Source organism: Lucilia sericata, unplaced genomic scaffold, assembly GCF_015586225.1.
Source record: "Lucilia sericata isolate MDLA Ls3-8-SP2 unplaced genomic scaffold, ASM1558622v1 Contig000000F_arrow, whole genome shotgun sequence".
Lineage (NCBI taxonomy): Eukaryota > Metazoa > Arthropoda > Insecta > Diptera > Calliphoridae > Lucilia > Lucilia sericata.
In genome coordinates, this window is record NW_023994042.1 from 865513 (window position 1) to 878237 (window position 12725).

The following is a 12725-nucleotide window of genomic DNA, read 5'->3' on the forward strand; positions in this document are numbered from 1 at the left end:
TGGAATTTTCGTTGGTGCGTGTTTGGCACATGTTACTTATTCGCACAAAAACACTCACACTGACACACTCACTCCCAGTGTGTCTTATTTTCCTGGTGCTTTCGGAAGGAGCGCATGATGATGTATTGCATCAAAAGTTTATGAGGTTTTATGCAGTTGTTCAGTTCGCAAAAGTAGTTAGTGGTCCACCACATGCGTTAAATGCTGCATGTTACATGGATGTTGGTTGTGCGTCTTCATTTTTTTCTTGTGTCCTTAATTCTTGTTGCCGTGTTGTTTATAATGATGTTGATGATGAATATTGAGTGGCAGCACTTGATAAATTCACGCATTACAATTCATTTTTATTTAAGCGCTACATTGTAAAACTGATTATTAAAGTATGTTTACGAATATGCGACGAAAATAATTAATTTAGTGGTTATTGTTTACAGTAACTTCTCGGTATAACGAATACCGTATACTTTATATTTTGGGACTAATGAAACTTAGTTTCATTTCAATATGTACCAAAAAATATTGAATACATTTGTGGATTGCTTAAATTGCATGATAATCATTTTTATAAGATTTGACACGTGTAACATTTTAATTCGTAAAATATATTCCGTAGATAGCAAATCTCCTAAACGATTATCAACCAATCCCTATTGAGTCATCTTCAACTCCAGGTGAGCTGAAAATTAGTATAAGTACCTATTAGTATGAGTACTGATACAGTTCAAACTAATGATACGTTTAACGCCGGGTACATGTTAGATACAACCTCCATCTTAATCCTGCACCAATTTATAAAACAACTCCACATTGCGCAAACTATGGCATACCGCAATCTAGTCTAAATCACAGCCATTATGCTTCCTGTGTTAAAGATCTGATACACGGTTGTCAGATCTTACAACGTTGTCAGTAAAATGTGCAGAAAATGTCCAACAATCGTGTGAACTTGCAATTTTTCTTCTGCAACGTTGTCAGAAAAAGCATTACTGACAATATTGCAAGATCAAATTTGAAAATGGAACCCTTGTTAGACATTTTCTGCAAGATCTAACAACCGTGTATACATAGCTTTAGTCTGGCTAAAACCGAGATTTCAGAGGCTCCTGTGGAAGCTAAATGAAGCCCCCGATCTGACCACGTAGTCATATTTGATTCTGAATAGTGGTGGACATTTTCAATCAAAAACGACACAACACTTATGTAAGAAGTACACCAATAATATAGAATTCAGATTCGAAAAACCTTTTGTTCGTCAAAATATTGACAGTAAGGAAAAGTACAATCGACAACACTTCTTTCTGCTAGCAACAAACGTGACCGTTTTATACCACACGGAAGAAGTGAATATTATTATGGATGCGACTGGTTTCAACTACAAAACTCTCCCTGATTTAATAAAGTAATCCAGATTATTTAACTCATTTGAATATTTAAGCCAGATCGTATGAATGTTGAGCCAACATGTGCCAATGTGCCGAGGCTGATCTTCCAATCTAAAAAGGTTCGTATAAGTTCTGCTGTGATTTACATCCTGAAAGCGGAACTCCTTGATATTTCAGTCCTGAACGCATACATTAGCTTTGACTATTCTGCCCAATTCAGCAATTGAGTTCAGCTAGACACTAGAATTGCTTCAGTGTCCACATTGACCGTGCATACTGTTTCACATTACTTTTCTGAAGCAAGGAATATGCATGCCACTATTGTATATCCCAGCAAAAATTCGGTTAAGACTTGTACTTCCACAAAGAATTCTACATACCGTTTGCGTTATTTTTAATTACTCTTATAATGGCTTACATATAATCAGATTTTTTGATCGGGACTTTTTATGTAACATGTTTAATTCTTTACAAACCTGTCAAAGGAATTGACCGATAAGGGTCCAAGAGCGTATAATAAATAGTTTTCAACAAAATTGCTATGAAAATTTAGAAAATGGTTAAAGATTTCTACAAATAAAGATGATAAAAAGCATCCAATATTTCAAAATTTTATTACAAAATCTAATACACAAAGTTGCCCGACTTTTTGCTGGAGTTTTTACAGACCATCTGTAGTGTTACTGCGCACAAAATTTGCTCAACAGACAAGGAGACAGACAAATGAAAGAAATTAAATATAAACAACGGACACGTCAAAATTAAAACGCTCCAATCAATCGAACGATCATCATTGCATTCGTTCGTATCATTAAAATCAGATGCGGAATGTTGATCGTGTCGTTTTTTGCGTTAAGCACAAAAGAAAAACTAAAAGATTGCAATGTAATGCCAAATAAGGATTTGTCACGTGCGATTTGTTACTTTATATTCAGTAATCATACAATTGGCGGTATATGTAGAATCTTCTGGCATCAGATTCTTAAGACAGTAAAGCATCAACATCATTTGATCGTTTATAACTCATACGTACATAAATGAATAATAAGTTGGATGAGGGATGTGTTCAGAAGTTTAAAGGAATTGATAAAAATTTATAAAAAAAAAGCTTTTCGCTGTTGTTTTGCGGATATTAGTTTTGCAAAACTTTCGTTTCTTTCCTTCAAAGTCCTGCACGAGCATAATGGTCCATCCATCCAGTGAAGGCGTTAGTTAAATGCCGTTGCATCATTGATTTTCATTCAATGGCTGTTTGTGCCCCCCATTCAAGTGTATGCGGCATTTTTGCTTTAAATCATTTATCCTCCTAATATGGATTTCTATGTTTAGTTCGGCTATGAACCACAAACATCGCCATAAAACATACTACACGGGGACAAACACGCACATTCATTTGTCTGAATGCATGAATATAATCAAATCGTAATAAAACTACGCATATATACAGATACACAATCGCACACACGTCAAGGAATGTTCTCGTACCCGGTAGGCGCCGCTTTTTAACCATATTAAAATAGTGGACATTGTATAGTTCCAATATTAATGATCGACCAAGTCCAGCCATATGGCGAGCAAAAGAGACATAAACATTCATACATATTTATTTACTTGATACATGTGTAAAACACAAATCATTATTACGAATGCATGATTCCTTCCATTCCTCATTGGGATTTAATTTATCACTACATACTTAGTATTGTGCGTCTTCTATAGGAATCCTCATGAAAAACAATTCGTAAGTGAATACTAAAATAAAACAATTATTCGAGATGTAATGATGTTGCATTAATAAGAGTGGAGGGGTGGAACTTTAATTACACGTTTAGCACATTTATCGCAAATACAATGAAATGCTGATACAAGTATTTCTACACAAAAAGAAAAACAAATACATATGTACATTTTTTACTCGCTTTGATGTAGAGTGGGGTTTTAATAAACCTCAAATATTTTATCATTAATTTTATTGGTATTTTCATAAATAAACTTTACAATAAAATGAAATTGACTTCGATAGCACGTGGCATTTTAGTTTGATAAAAATGTTTCAAATGGTTGATAAAAATGGTGACATGTTATAATGTCCAATGTCATAACATTTATGGACGTTACGATACACCAACAAGTAAGAGTGCTATATTCGACTATGCCCACCATCAAAGCGTTTGTATCTACACAAACGCTTTGATGGTGTTTTGAAGTTAGTTTTGAAAGGTGGTCTAATATATGGGCTTAGGTCTGACGAGTTTTGCCCATTTTCAATAACAAACAAACCTTATCAGTAGACAATAGGACATGGCTAGATCGTCTTAGAATTTAATAAGGATCCAGAATATTTACATTTTTGTGGCTCTATGAACTATATATCGATGTGTTACAAATGGAATGATAAAATTAATATACCCCCCATAATGGTGGGTATTAAAAGGGTCTATGAATATTATGGTTTTGTAATTGGTTTTTGGGGACTGGGAACCGATTCAAATTCAAAATATTGGTCTCACAAAAGTAAGCTATACATACCTAGCAGTTATAAAATATGACGATCCATATACATATTCGTCTATTAGCGTACTTTCCTGATAGAGATTAATTTTTAATTTTTTCTAAAATATACGCGAATGCCAATTTGCAAAAATTAGTAATGTCCTTTTAATGAAAACTCAATCGTTAACAAATCACCAAAAAACAAATACGTAGGTAAAAACGAAACGTAGAACAAAATGGCCTTAAAAGATAAAAGCTATGTATGTATGTACATTATGGTGGCCCCAAAATGGAAGTTGCTGATGTTCCCACCGAAAATGAAAATTTAGTTCATTCTAAGATACCATTTCTCAACATTTTTGTCCTGACGTCAATATTTCGGCGTCATAAAATAACTTCCCACGAAATAACTTCCCAAAACAAAAATGAAATAAGTTCTTAAATTGGGAGGCTTGTTTCATTATGAAATAATTCCCCAATTTAAAAATGAAAAAAGCCCCAACGAAATGAAATAAATTCCTAAATTAAAATGAAATAACTCCCCATTTTTGGGGATTTATTTCATATGAAACAAATCCCAAATTTTAAAATGAAATAAGTTCCCATTTAAAAATAACAAATTATGGAACAAGTCAGTTTTAGTGACATTTCTAAAAAAAAAGTAGGTCGCTCATACTTTCGAGTGGGTTTTCAAAGTTTAATACATTTCAGTTTAATCGCTTAATAAAGATTCTCTTAATAGCCCGCCTGCGGCCGGGCGCAAGGACTTTCTATTCTATGGTATGTCCAACAACGGCTTCGCTTAATAAATATTTCCTAAATAGCAAGGATTTACCGCTCTATAATATGACCTTCGCTTAGTAAAGATTTCCTAAATAGCCGGCCTAAGGCTGAACACTCTTGATACAGTGAGAGTGTATTCTTAGCGAAGCCGGTGTCCAATGTACCCCTAGGATAAAACCCTTGCGCCCGGCCGAAAGCCGGCTATCAGTCATATATTTTTTATTTCGTGTGATAAAAGTAATGTAATGAAATAACTCCCGAAAAATATTTTTAAGGATTTATTTCATTTTTGAATTTTAAGGAATTATTTCATAATGAAATAACTCCCCATTTTAAATGTGAAATAATGCCCTAAAAAACAAATTAAATCCCCAAATTTCGTTGTTTTTCCTTTCTTAACAAATTTTTAGGAAGTTATTTCATTTTTGTTTTGGGGAGTAATTTCGTGGGGAGTTATTTCATGACGCCCAATATTTCATATCTTTCCTTTGGAAGAAATATGAAAAAAATCATAAAAACTTCAAAAATTTACCTTTTTATCCTTTGATCCAGCTCTCCAAATATTGACGACAGGACAAAAATTTTGAGAAATAGTATCTTAGAATCAATTGAACTTTAATTTTAGTTGGGAACATTGAACATTTTTCCTCCATACAAACGGGACCACCCTAATATACATACATATGTATCTAATAAAAAGAATTCCCACTTTACTCAATTTTTTTCTAGTTATAATAAATAATTCTTAAATAAGTAATATGTCATTAGGGATATAACCAAAATTTGGCCTTAGTCGCCAGTAGTGTTATAATAACGAAAATCTTTTTCTCGGCTCATTTTGGCGCAAAAACCTCCGCGTTTAATCGATTTTCTAAAACCATTTATATACAAATTTAACTAGAATTTTATATGTTTGGTTTCTAAATTTGGAAGAAGGCCTCCATACTTATTTTTTCCCCATGTTAAAGTCTTGGGTCAAACATTGAGATTTGTTTGTATGTAAATTTTCCGATTTTGTATTAAAAAATGTTCATTTTATTTAGAGTAAATATCGAAAACTTTAAGACATTTGCCGCGGAAACTTTTTTAACGCTCGGCAAAATATGTGATATACTTTTTCGACGTACTTTTTTATACTCTATGTAAAACGGATAAACGGATTATAACCCTAATGTACATACTTCGTATGTTTTTGAGTGGGTGCGATTATGTTCAACATCAATCAATCGATTGATCTGTACACATTATTTTATTAACACTAGAAGTGCTTTTTGATTGTGTCTATACTTGAGTGCATTTCACATTTTTGTGCAAATAAAGATGTTCGTTATACACTTTGGATACTCACATCTCTGCAGTTCGAAGTGACAGCCACGAATTAAACGTTTATCATTCCAATTACAATTACATAGCAGTATATGTAACAAGATATTGTGATACCTGCGGGTCCTAGCCAGATTTAAATTGACTCTACGTAACAAATCGAAAAATACTCAACCAAAAATTTTTTTAGCCCATTCTATCAACTTTGAAATAAATGCTTAACATCAGACAAACATATTTTCTTTCTTCAAAGCTTGATATAACAAATATTTTACAAAAACTTTATTTTTTCGCACATTTTTGTTTTACCAAAAAGCTTGTCCATTCCATTCCTATGAAAGTACTTTTTGAAAATTTGTAAAATCTGCTGTAGTTGTTGAGATATCATCCATTGAAGTTAACGGACAGACATCGTTAAATCGAATCAGAATCATGTTTTACGAGAATATATCTCATAGAATAAAGATGATATGTCAGATGTTAAACCTATATTTTAAAGTTGCCAGAATGGACTTTCAGAAGACATACAAGACTTACATTTTATAAATAAAGTTGTCTTGGCGCAATTATAACGTCTCAAAAAAAGTAAAAATGGCGTTTTTTTTAATTTCAGGACACAAGAAATCGAGGCCAGGACACGAGATATCGAGGCCAGATTCGGATTCAGCGGGGCTCAATAACTTAAGAAACATCTAATTTGGTCTCAGGGTTTCGACTTTTTTTGTCGTCCTGTGTAATTATTTAAAGTTTATAAATGTAAAATTAAAGAAAGATATTGGTAAAAAGTATTTAATACTACAAAGTCAGTGGACTCCTTATAAAACTGTTGGTTAAAAAAAGATATAAATAAATATAAGGTATAAATACCAATCAATAAAATGTGAAGAGGTTTATCCTGTCTTACAGTGTTACTTAAACTAAATAAATGTGGTATTTAACAAGTAATAAAATATTTACATAATTTTATTTTAAACTTAAAACATAAACGTTTTAAATAATGTTAATTCGGCCACAATCAATTTGAACAAATATTGTTTTTATCTATTGAAACAGTAGTTATGTTATAGTAAGAAATTGGTTTGAGATTTGAAAACTTTTGATTGTAATATTACACACTGTGCGGCATGTAGTATGAAATGGATTTTTTGTTTTAGATAAAAATACATTTCAGTTATTTATTTTGTAGAAAAACAACACACACATAATAAAGGACACATTAGAAAAGCTCACCCATGAATAGATGTATACTGTCACTGTCTATCAGTGTCAATTGTCATTCCATTAAGTGGTCCTGATTGTATTTACAGACTCGCAAATATGAACGAGACACATTTTATAACTAAGTACATAAATATCCGTGTAAATACATTCGATTTACTTTTATTTTTATTTACATTTTCAATTTTGTATTTTTATACCCATCACCTTCGTCAGAAGGATATATGTATATTAGGGCGGCCCCCTTTGTATGAAATAAATTAAGGTACAGATACAAAATGTTTGTCCTAGCTCAAAGGGTATTATGGTCCTTTCTTAACGGATTTCCAATTTCATCTCATTAACGCAAAGAAATTATATGAAACTTTAATAATATGAGAAAGATTTAGGAAAGGGGCTTTCTATGTACGATATACCAAAATTCGTTGTAAAAACTATGGAAAAAATCATAAAAACCTCAAGTACGTTTTTGTCTTTTCAGCTCACCAAATAGAATGAACTAAATTTTAATTTTCGGTAGTAACATCAGCAATTTCTACTCTGGACCACTGTAATGTATAAAAATGCTTCAAAATTCAGTTTTATCATGACAGCCCTAACAGCTAAACATAGAATTTCGAAATTTTGACAGTAATGTCTATTTGAAATTTGTACATTTAAGGCCAAACAAGTGATAAAAGAAAAATTTTAAATACTCTGTATCTACTCTAAAAAAAGTTCTGGTACTTTTAAAAGGTAAAAATGTGTAACAAAGGTGATTTTAGTACCTTTTTTTATAAATTATTGGACATATATATCTCTAAAAATTATCAGAAACACTTTTTAAGCTTTTGTAAAATACAGTACTTTTTGGGAGTAAACGGAAAAAACTGTATTTTTGGTACCTTTTTATACCCACCATCAAAAAGATGGGGGGTATATTGATTTTGTCATTCCGTTTGTAACACATCGAAATATTGGTCATAGACCCACAAAAGTATATATATTCTGGGTCCTTATTAAATTCTAAGACGATCTAGCCATATCTGTCTGTCCGTCCGTCTGTCTGTTTAAAGCACGATAGAGTCCGAAGAGAACCTATATTCTCTATATGTAAGGTTTATTTGGTATTGAAAATGGGCAATATCGGTCCACGTTTTCGGATAGCCCCCATATATCTCCATGCATGTCTGTTTCAAAATTACGAGTATAGCGATGAAATTCGACATAAATAAGTTTCATATGATCCAAAATCTCCCTACCAAATTTTATGAGGATCGGTCCATAATTGACCATACCTCCCATATAAGGCCCGCTTTGAAAAATTACTTTAACGCTCATTACTGGCTTAAAAATACGATTATAGTGATCAAATTGGACACACATAAGTTTCAATGTAGATAAAATCTCTCTATCAAACTTCGGTCCATAATTGACCCTACTCCCCATATAAGGTGCCCTTCAAAAATTACTGGCCTAAAAATACAGAATACAGAAAAGCGATGAAATTCGACACACAATTATACAAGTTAAAACCCCTCTACCAAATGTATTGAGGATCGGTCCATAAGAAAATTACTTTAACGATCTTTGCTGACTTAAAAATACGTGAACAGTTATGAAATTTTATATAAGAAACATTTATAGGTACATAGGTACTAAAGCCTATATAGGACCATGTTCAGGTAAATAGTTTGGTACTTTTTGAAAACATTAATTTTCTTAATTTATTTCTGGCCTACTATCCATTAGTATTAAACTTGGTGCTTATTTCATCCAAATCGATTTTTTGAATTGAATCACTTGACACGAAATTGCCCATGTATGTATATATTTGAAACCCACTATTGTCTATCAGTCACAAAGATTTTTAGATGAAATTCATTCACAGAAAATAAAAACAATATGATTTTGTTTCTAGTATTATTTAAATACTTGTTCGTTGGCAAAATGATATGCTCGTGTGAATCTTAAATTGATATCATCATTCAAACATTTAAAAGCAATTATCAAGAGGATTTGATCTGAAATATTTAAAATACTTTAATGAAGAACGTTTTAGAAGAAGAACGTAAGTACAAGATTGAATTAAATTTAACTTAATGTTTAGATTCTGAGGAACATGACTTATGACGAAGCCTATTGAAAATGGTTAAAATCGGTCTATTATTTCACATACCCCCCATACAACTGAACCCCCGAAAAGAGCTTTTGAGCTCATAATTGTATCTCGACAAAATGTGGTACAATTTATTTTTATACAAGTCTGTCATCAAGAATTTCATATTGATTGCTCCTCATTTGACCCTAGCTTCCATACAAAGTCCCCGTCAGAAAATGACTTGAATATCCACAATTCACTTATAAAAACAAATATTGCGATAAAATTCAGCACAAAATGAATGTGTGTTTGTTTGTTTGTGGGTTTGTTTGTTTGAAGTCTATAGACGGCTAATCGGCTGGACCGATTTTCTTGAAATTTTAACACTACTTTCCTGTATTTTTGGAAGGAACTATAGTCTACTTTTTATTTTAAAATTTCAAGTAGGCGAGGTGCCACGCCTACTTATTAAATAACAATTAAAAGTCATATATCTTGGAAACTGGTACACTTAGAGTTCTCAAATTTTGCACGGACAACTTTGACATCCATAAGAATATTTTGGGACAAAATGGGCGGAATGACTATAGTGGGCGTGGTACCTTCCATATTAAGAATTTATTAAATCAGTATATCTAGGAAAATGTAACAGTTAGAGCCCTCATAGAGATACATAAGCCTCAATATGATTTGTTAGGATAAAAAGTGGGCGGACTAGCTGCAGGGGGCGTGGCACCTCCCATATTAATTAAACACACAAATTCGTTTATCTTGGAAACTATTAGAGTTTATTTTATTTTGAGTAATAAATTGGCGGACTATCAATGGGGAGAGCGGCACCTCCCATATGAATTTAATACAACAAAATATTTTATCTAAGAAAGTAATAGAACTGGATTCCTAAAATTTTGCAAAAAGGACTATCATATTCATCTCAACATTTTGGGGGAAAAAAGCGGAGTTTCATCAGGGGGTGGCTTGGAACCCCCATATGAATTATATAGAAAAATTTTTATATCTGAGATACTGTAGAAGCTAGAATCTTCAAATTGGCGAACTTGCAATAATTTGAGTGGCATCTCCCATGTGTAAGTGTTTTTTTTTTTTTTTTTTTTTGCTTTTAGGGTAGCAAAGCACACTGGGTTTAGCTAGTATAAATATAAATCTATCCACAAAATTTTATCAGTATCGGTCCATATTTGCTCCTACCCTCATATAAAGCTTTTTTTATAAAATTAGTTGCTAAAATAAATCCACTATATCTATAGAGAATCTGAAAAGCACTTCAATTAAACAAAACTCATAAGTTCTTCCTCTATTTTTAATTTATTTGTTAAAATGTAAATTATGTACGTATTTATATATGTATGTAGATGAATATAATATTACATTTTCTTGTGAATATTTTCACAAATTTTTGTTACCTCGCGACGAAGAGTTTTTCCCGACTTAGTACGAGGTAAATTTTCAAAGAAATAAACTCCACCGCGCAATTGCTCGAAATGCTGCATCCTATTAGCAACATACTCACATACATCTTTCTCACTTAAGTGACTGTTTGGACGTTTTACGACAGCTGCTGCAGGTAAATGTGTATATATATTGTCGGAAATACCAACCACACTAACTTCAACTACATCGTGCAGTTCCATGATGACCTTTTCAATTTCGGTAGGATAAAAATGGTAATTATTATATTTTAAAATATCTTTCTTTCGATCGATTATATATAGGTGGCCATCATCATCGAAATAGCCTAAATCGCCACTATGAATCCAACCATCTTTATCGTATATATTAGCAGTGGCTTCGGAATTATTAAAGTAACTAGCCCAGGCATAGGGTGTGCGAATACAAATCTCTCCAACATCATTTGCAGCCAAATTTTGACCGTTATCATTGATAATTTTAACCTCAACGTTACAGTTTAATTTACCAACTGAATCTCTAGCTTCCATTTCGTAGTAAGAAATCCAAACGCAAGCTTCACTCATGCCATAACCGGTGAGAAAAACGGCATTTTTGGCAAACTGTTTAAACTTTTTAACAAGACTATAGGGAACAGCACTACCACCGGCCATAAAAAGCTCAATACTTGACAGATCGCAATTATTAATTCTATCCGAAGTGAGAGTCATGGCCATCTGTGATGGTGGACTTAAAAGTATATTCACTTTGTAACGCTCTACTATATTGAAGAAGTCGTCGGTTGAATACGGTCGATTAGATATCACACGGGTTATACCAGCAATAGTACCATGAACCAGGGTTACTAGACCCGTTAACCAGTAAAGAGTACTAAAACAAAGGAATTTATCCGAGGGAAGAAATTCACTAAAACGAAAATATTATTTATACTATACATTGACCGAAAAACTCTCTCTATATATTTCGGTAAACTTACAATTTTTTGGCATTTAAAATACTGGCATGCGACATGGTAACACCTTTCGGCAAACCCGTGGTACCGGACGAACACAAAATCATGGCAACTTGATTCCAACCCTGTTCCAAAACTGGAGCTCTAATTTATATACATATAATAAAAAAATAAATAATATCGCTTGTGAAAATGTTTGTATAACATTACTTGAAATCCTTTTCCCCTTCATTATACTCCATCAATTCCTCCAATGATGGCACCTTATCAATATGTTTACTAACAGTATATATAATTGTGTCGCAAAGATTGCATTCATCTAGAGCAGACTTTACACTTTCATAATTATCACCATCACAGAACATTATTTTGGGTTTTGTTATGGAATAGACATGAGCAATTCCACTTTTATCAAAACTGGGATCAAGAGTACTAACACTTAGGCCACATAACAGTGCTCCAAAGGTTAAAGGAGCTACAAAATCACTATTAGCAGCACACAAACCTATAACATCCTGCTGCTCTACATTAAGTTTTTGTAAATTAAGGGCAATTCGTATTGAGAGTGTAGCTATTTCCCGATTTGTGTATTCTTTACCGCTAGGATAACAAATCTACAAGAATACAATTTTCAAGTATTAAAACCACTATATCCATCGTTCTTGTTAATTACCTGAGCTATATGATCAGGATCTTTTAGCAGCGATGATATAGCAACTGATCCAATGGAGTCGTGAGTCCCAAAAACATGATCTACACGTTCACCATGCCAAATTTTGGTTTCTTTATTAAATGTGGTTATTGCCAGCTTAGAACGCAAACGACTTGTCATGGTGACTGTTCAAAATCGACTGTTATAATTGACTGTCTTACATCTTAATATTTATAAATATTCAATTATATTTGGGTCTACTCATCGGTGATAAGAAGATTAGTAAATAGAAGAAGACTTAAATGATACTTTACGTCATATAATCTTTTGGATTATTTAATGTAAAACAATTGAGATAACATGTACAAATAATGTTTACGACGTTTTTGTTGACTAAAATATGTACTATATTTA

The 12725-nt window shown here is 32.6% G+C and overlaps 1 protein-coding gene across 1 annotated transcript; it reads right to left on the minus strand.

Annotated features, from left to right (window-relative positions):
• Nucleotides 1-6796: 6796 nt before the first annotated feature.
• Nucleotides 6797-12494, minus strand: LOC119601686 (4-coumarate--CoA ligase-like 7). The gene is made up of 5 exons (XM_037952850.1): nt 12333-12494; nt 11870-12273; nt 11684-11803; nt 10691-11613; nt 6797-6804 (listed from the first exon to the last, which is right to left on the minus strand). The coding sequence occupies exons 1-5, from the start codon at nt 12489-12491 to the stop codon at nt 6797-6799; spliced, it is 1614 nt and encodes a 537-aa protein (XP_037808778.1). The 5' UTR covers nt 12492-12494.
• Nucleotides 12495-12725: the final 231 nt, after the last annotated feature.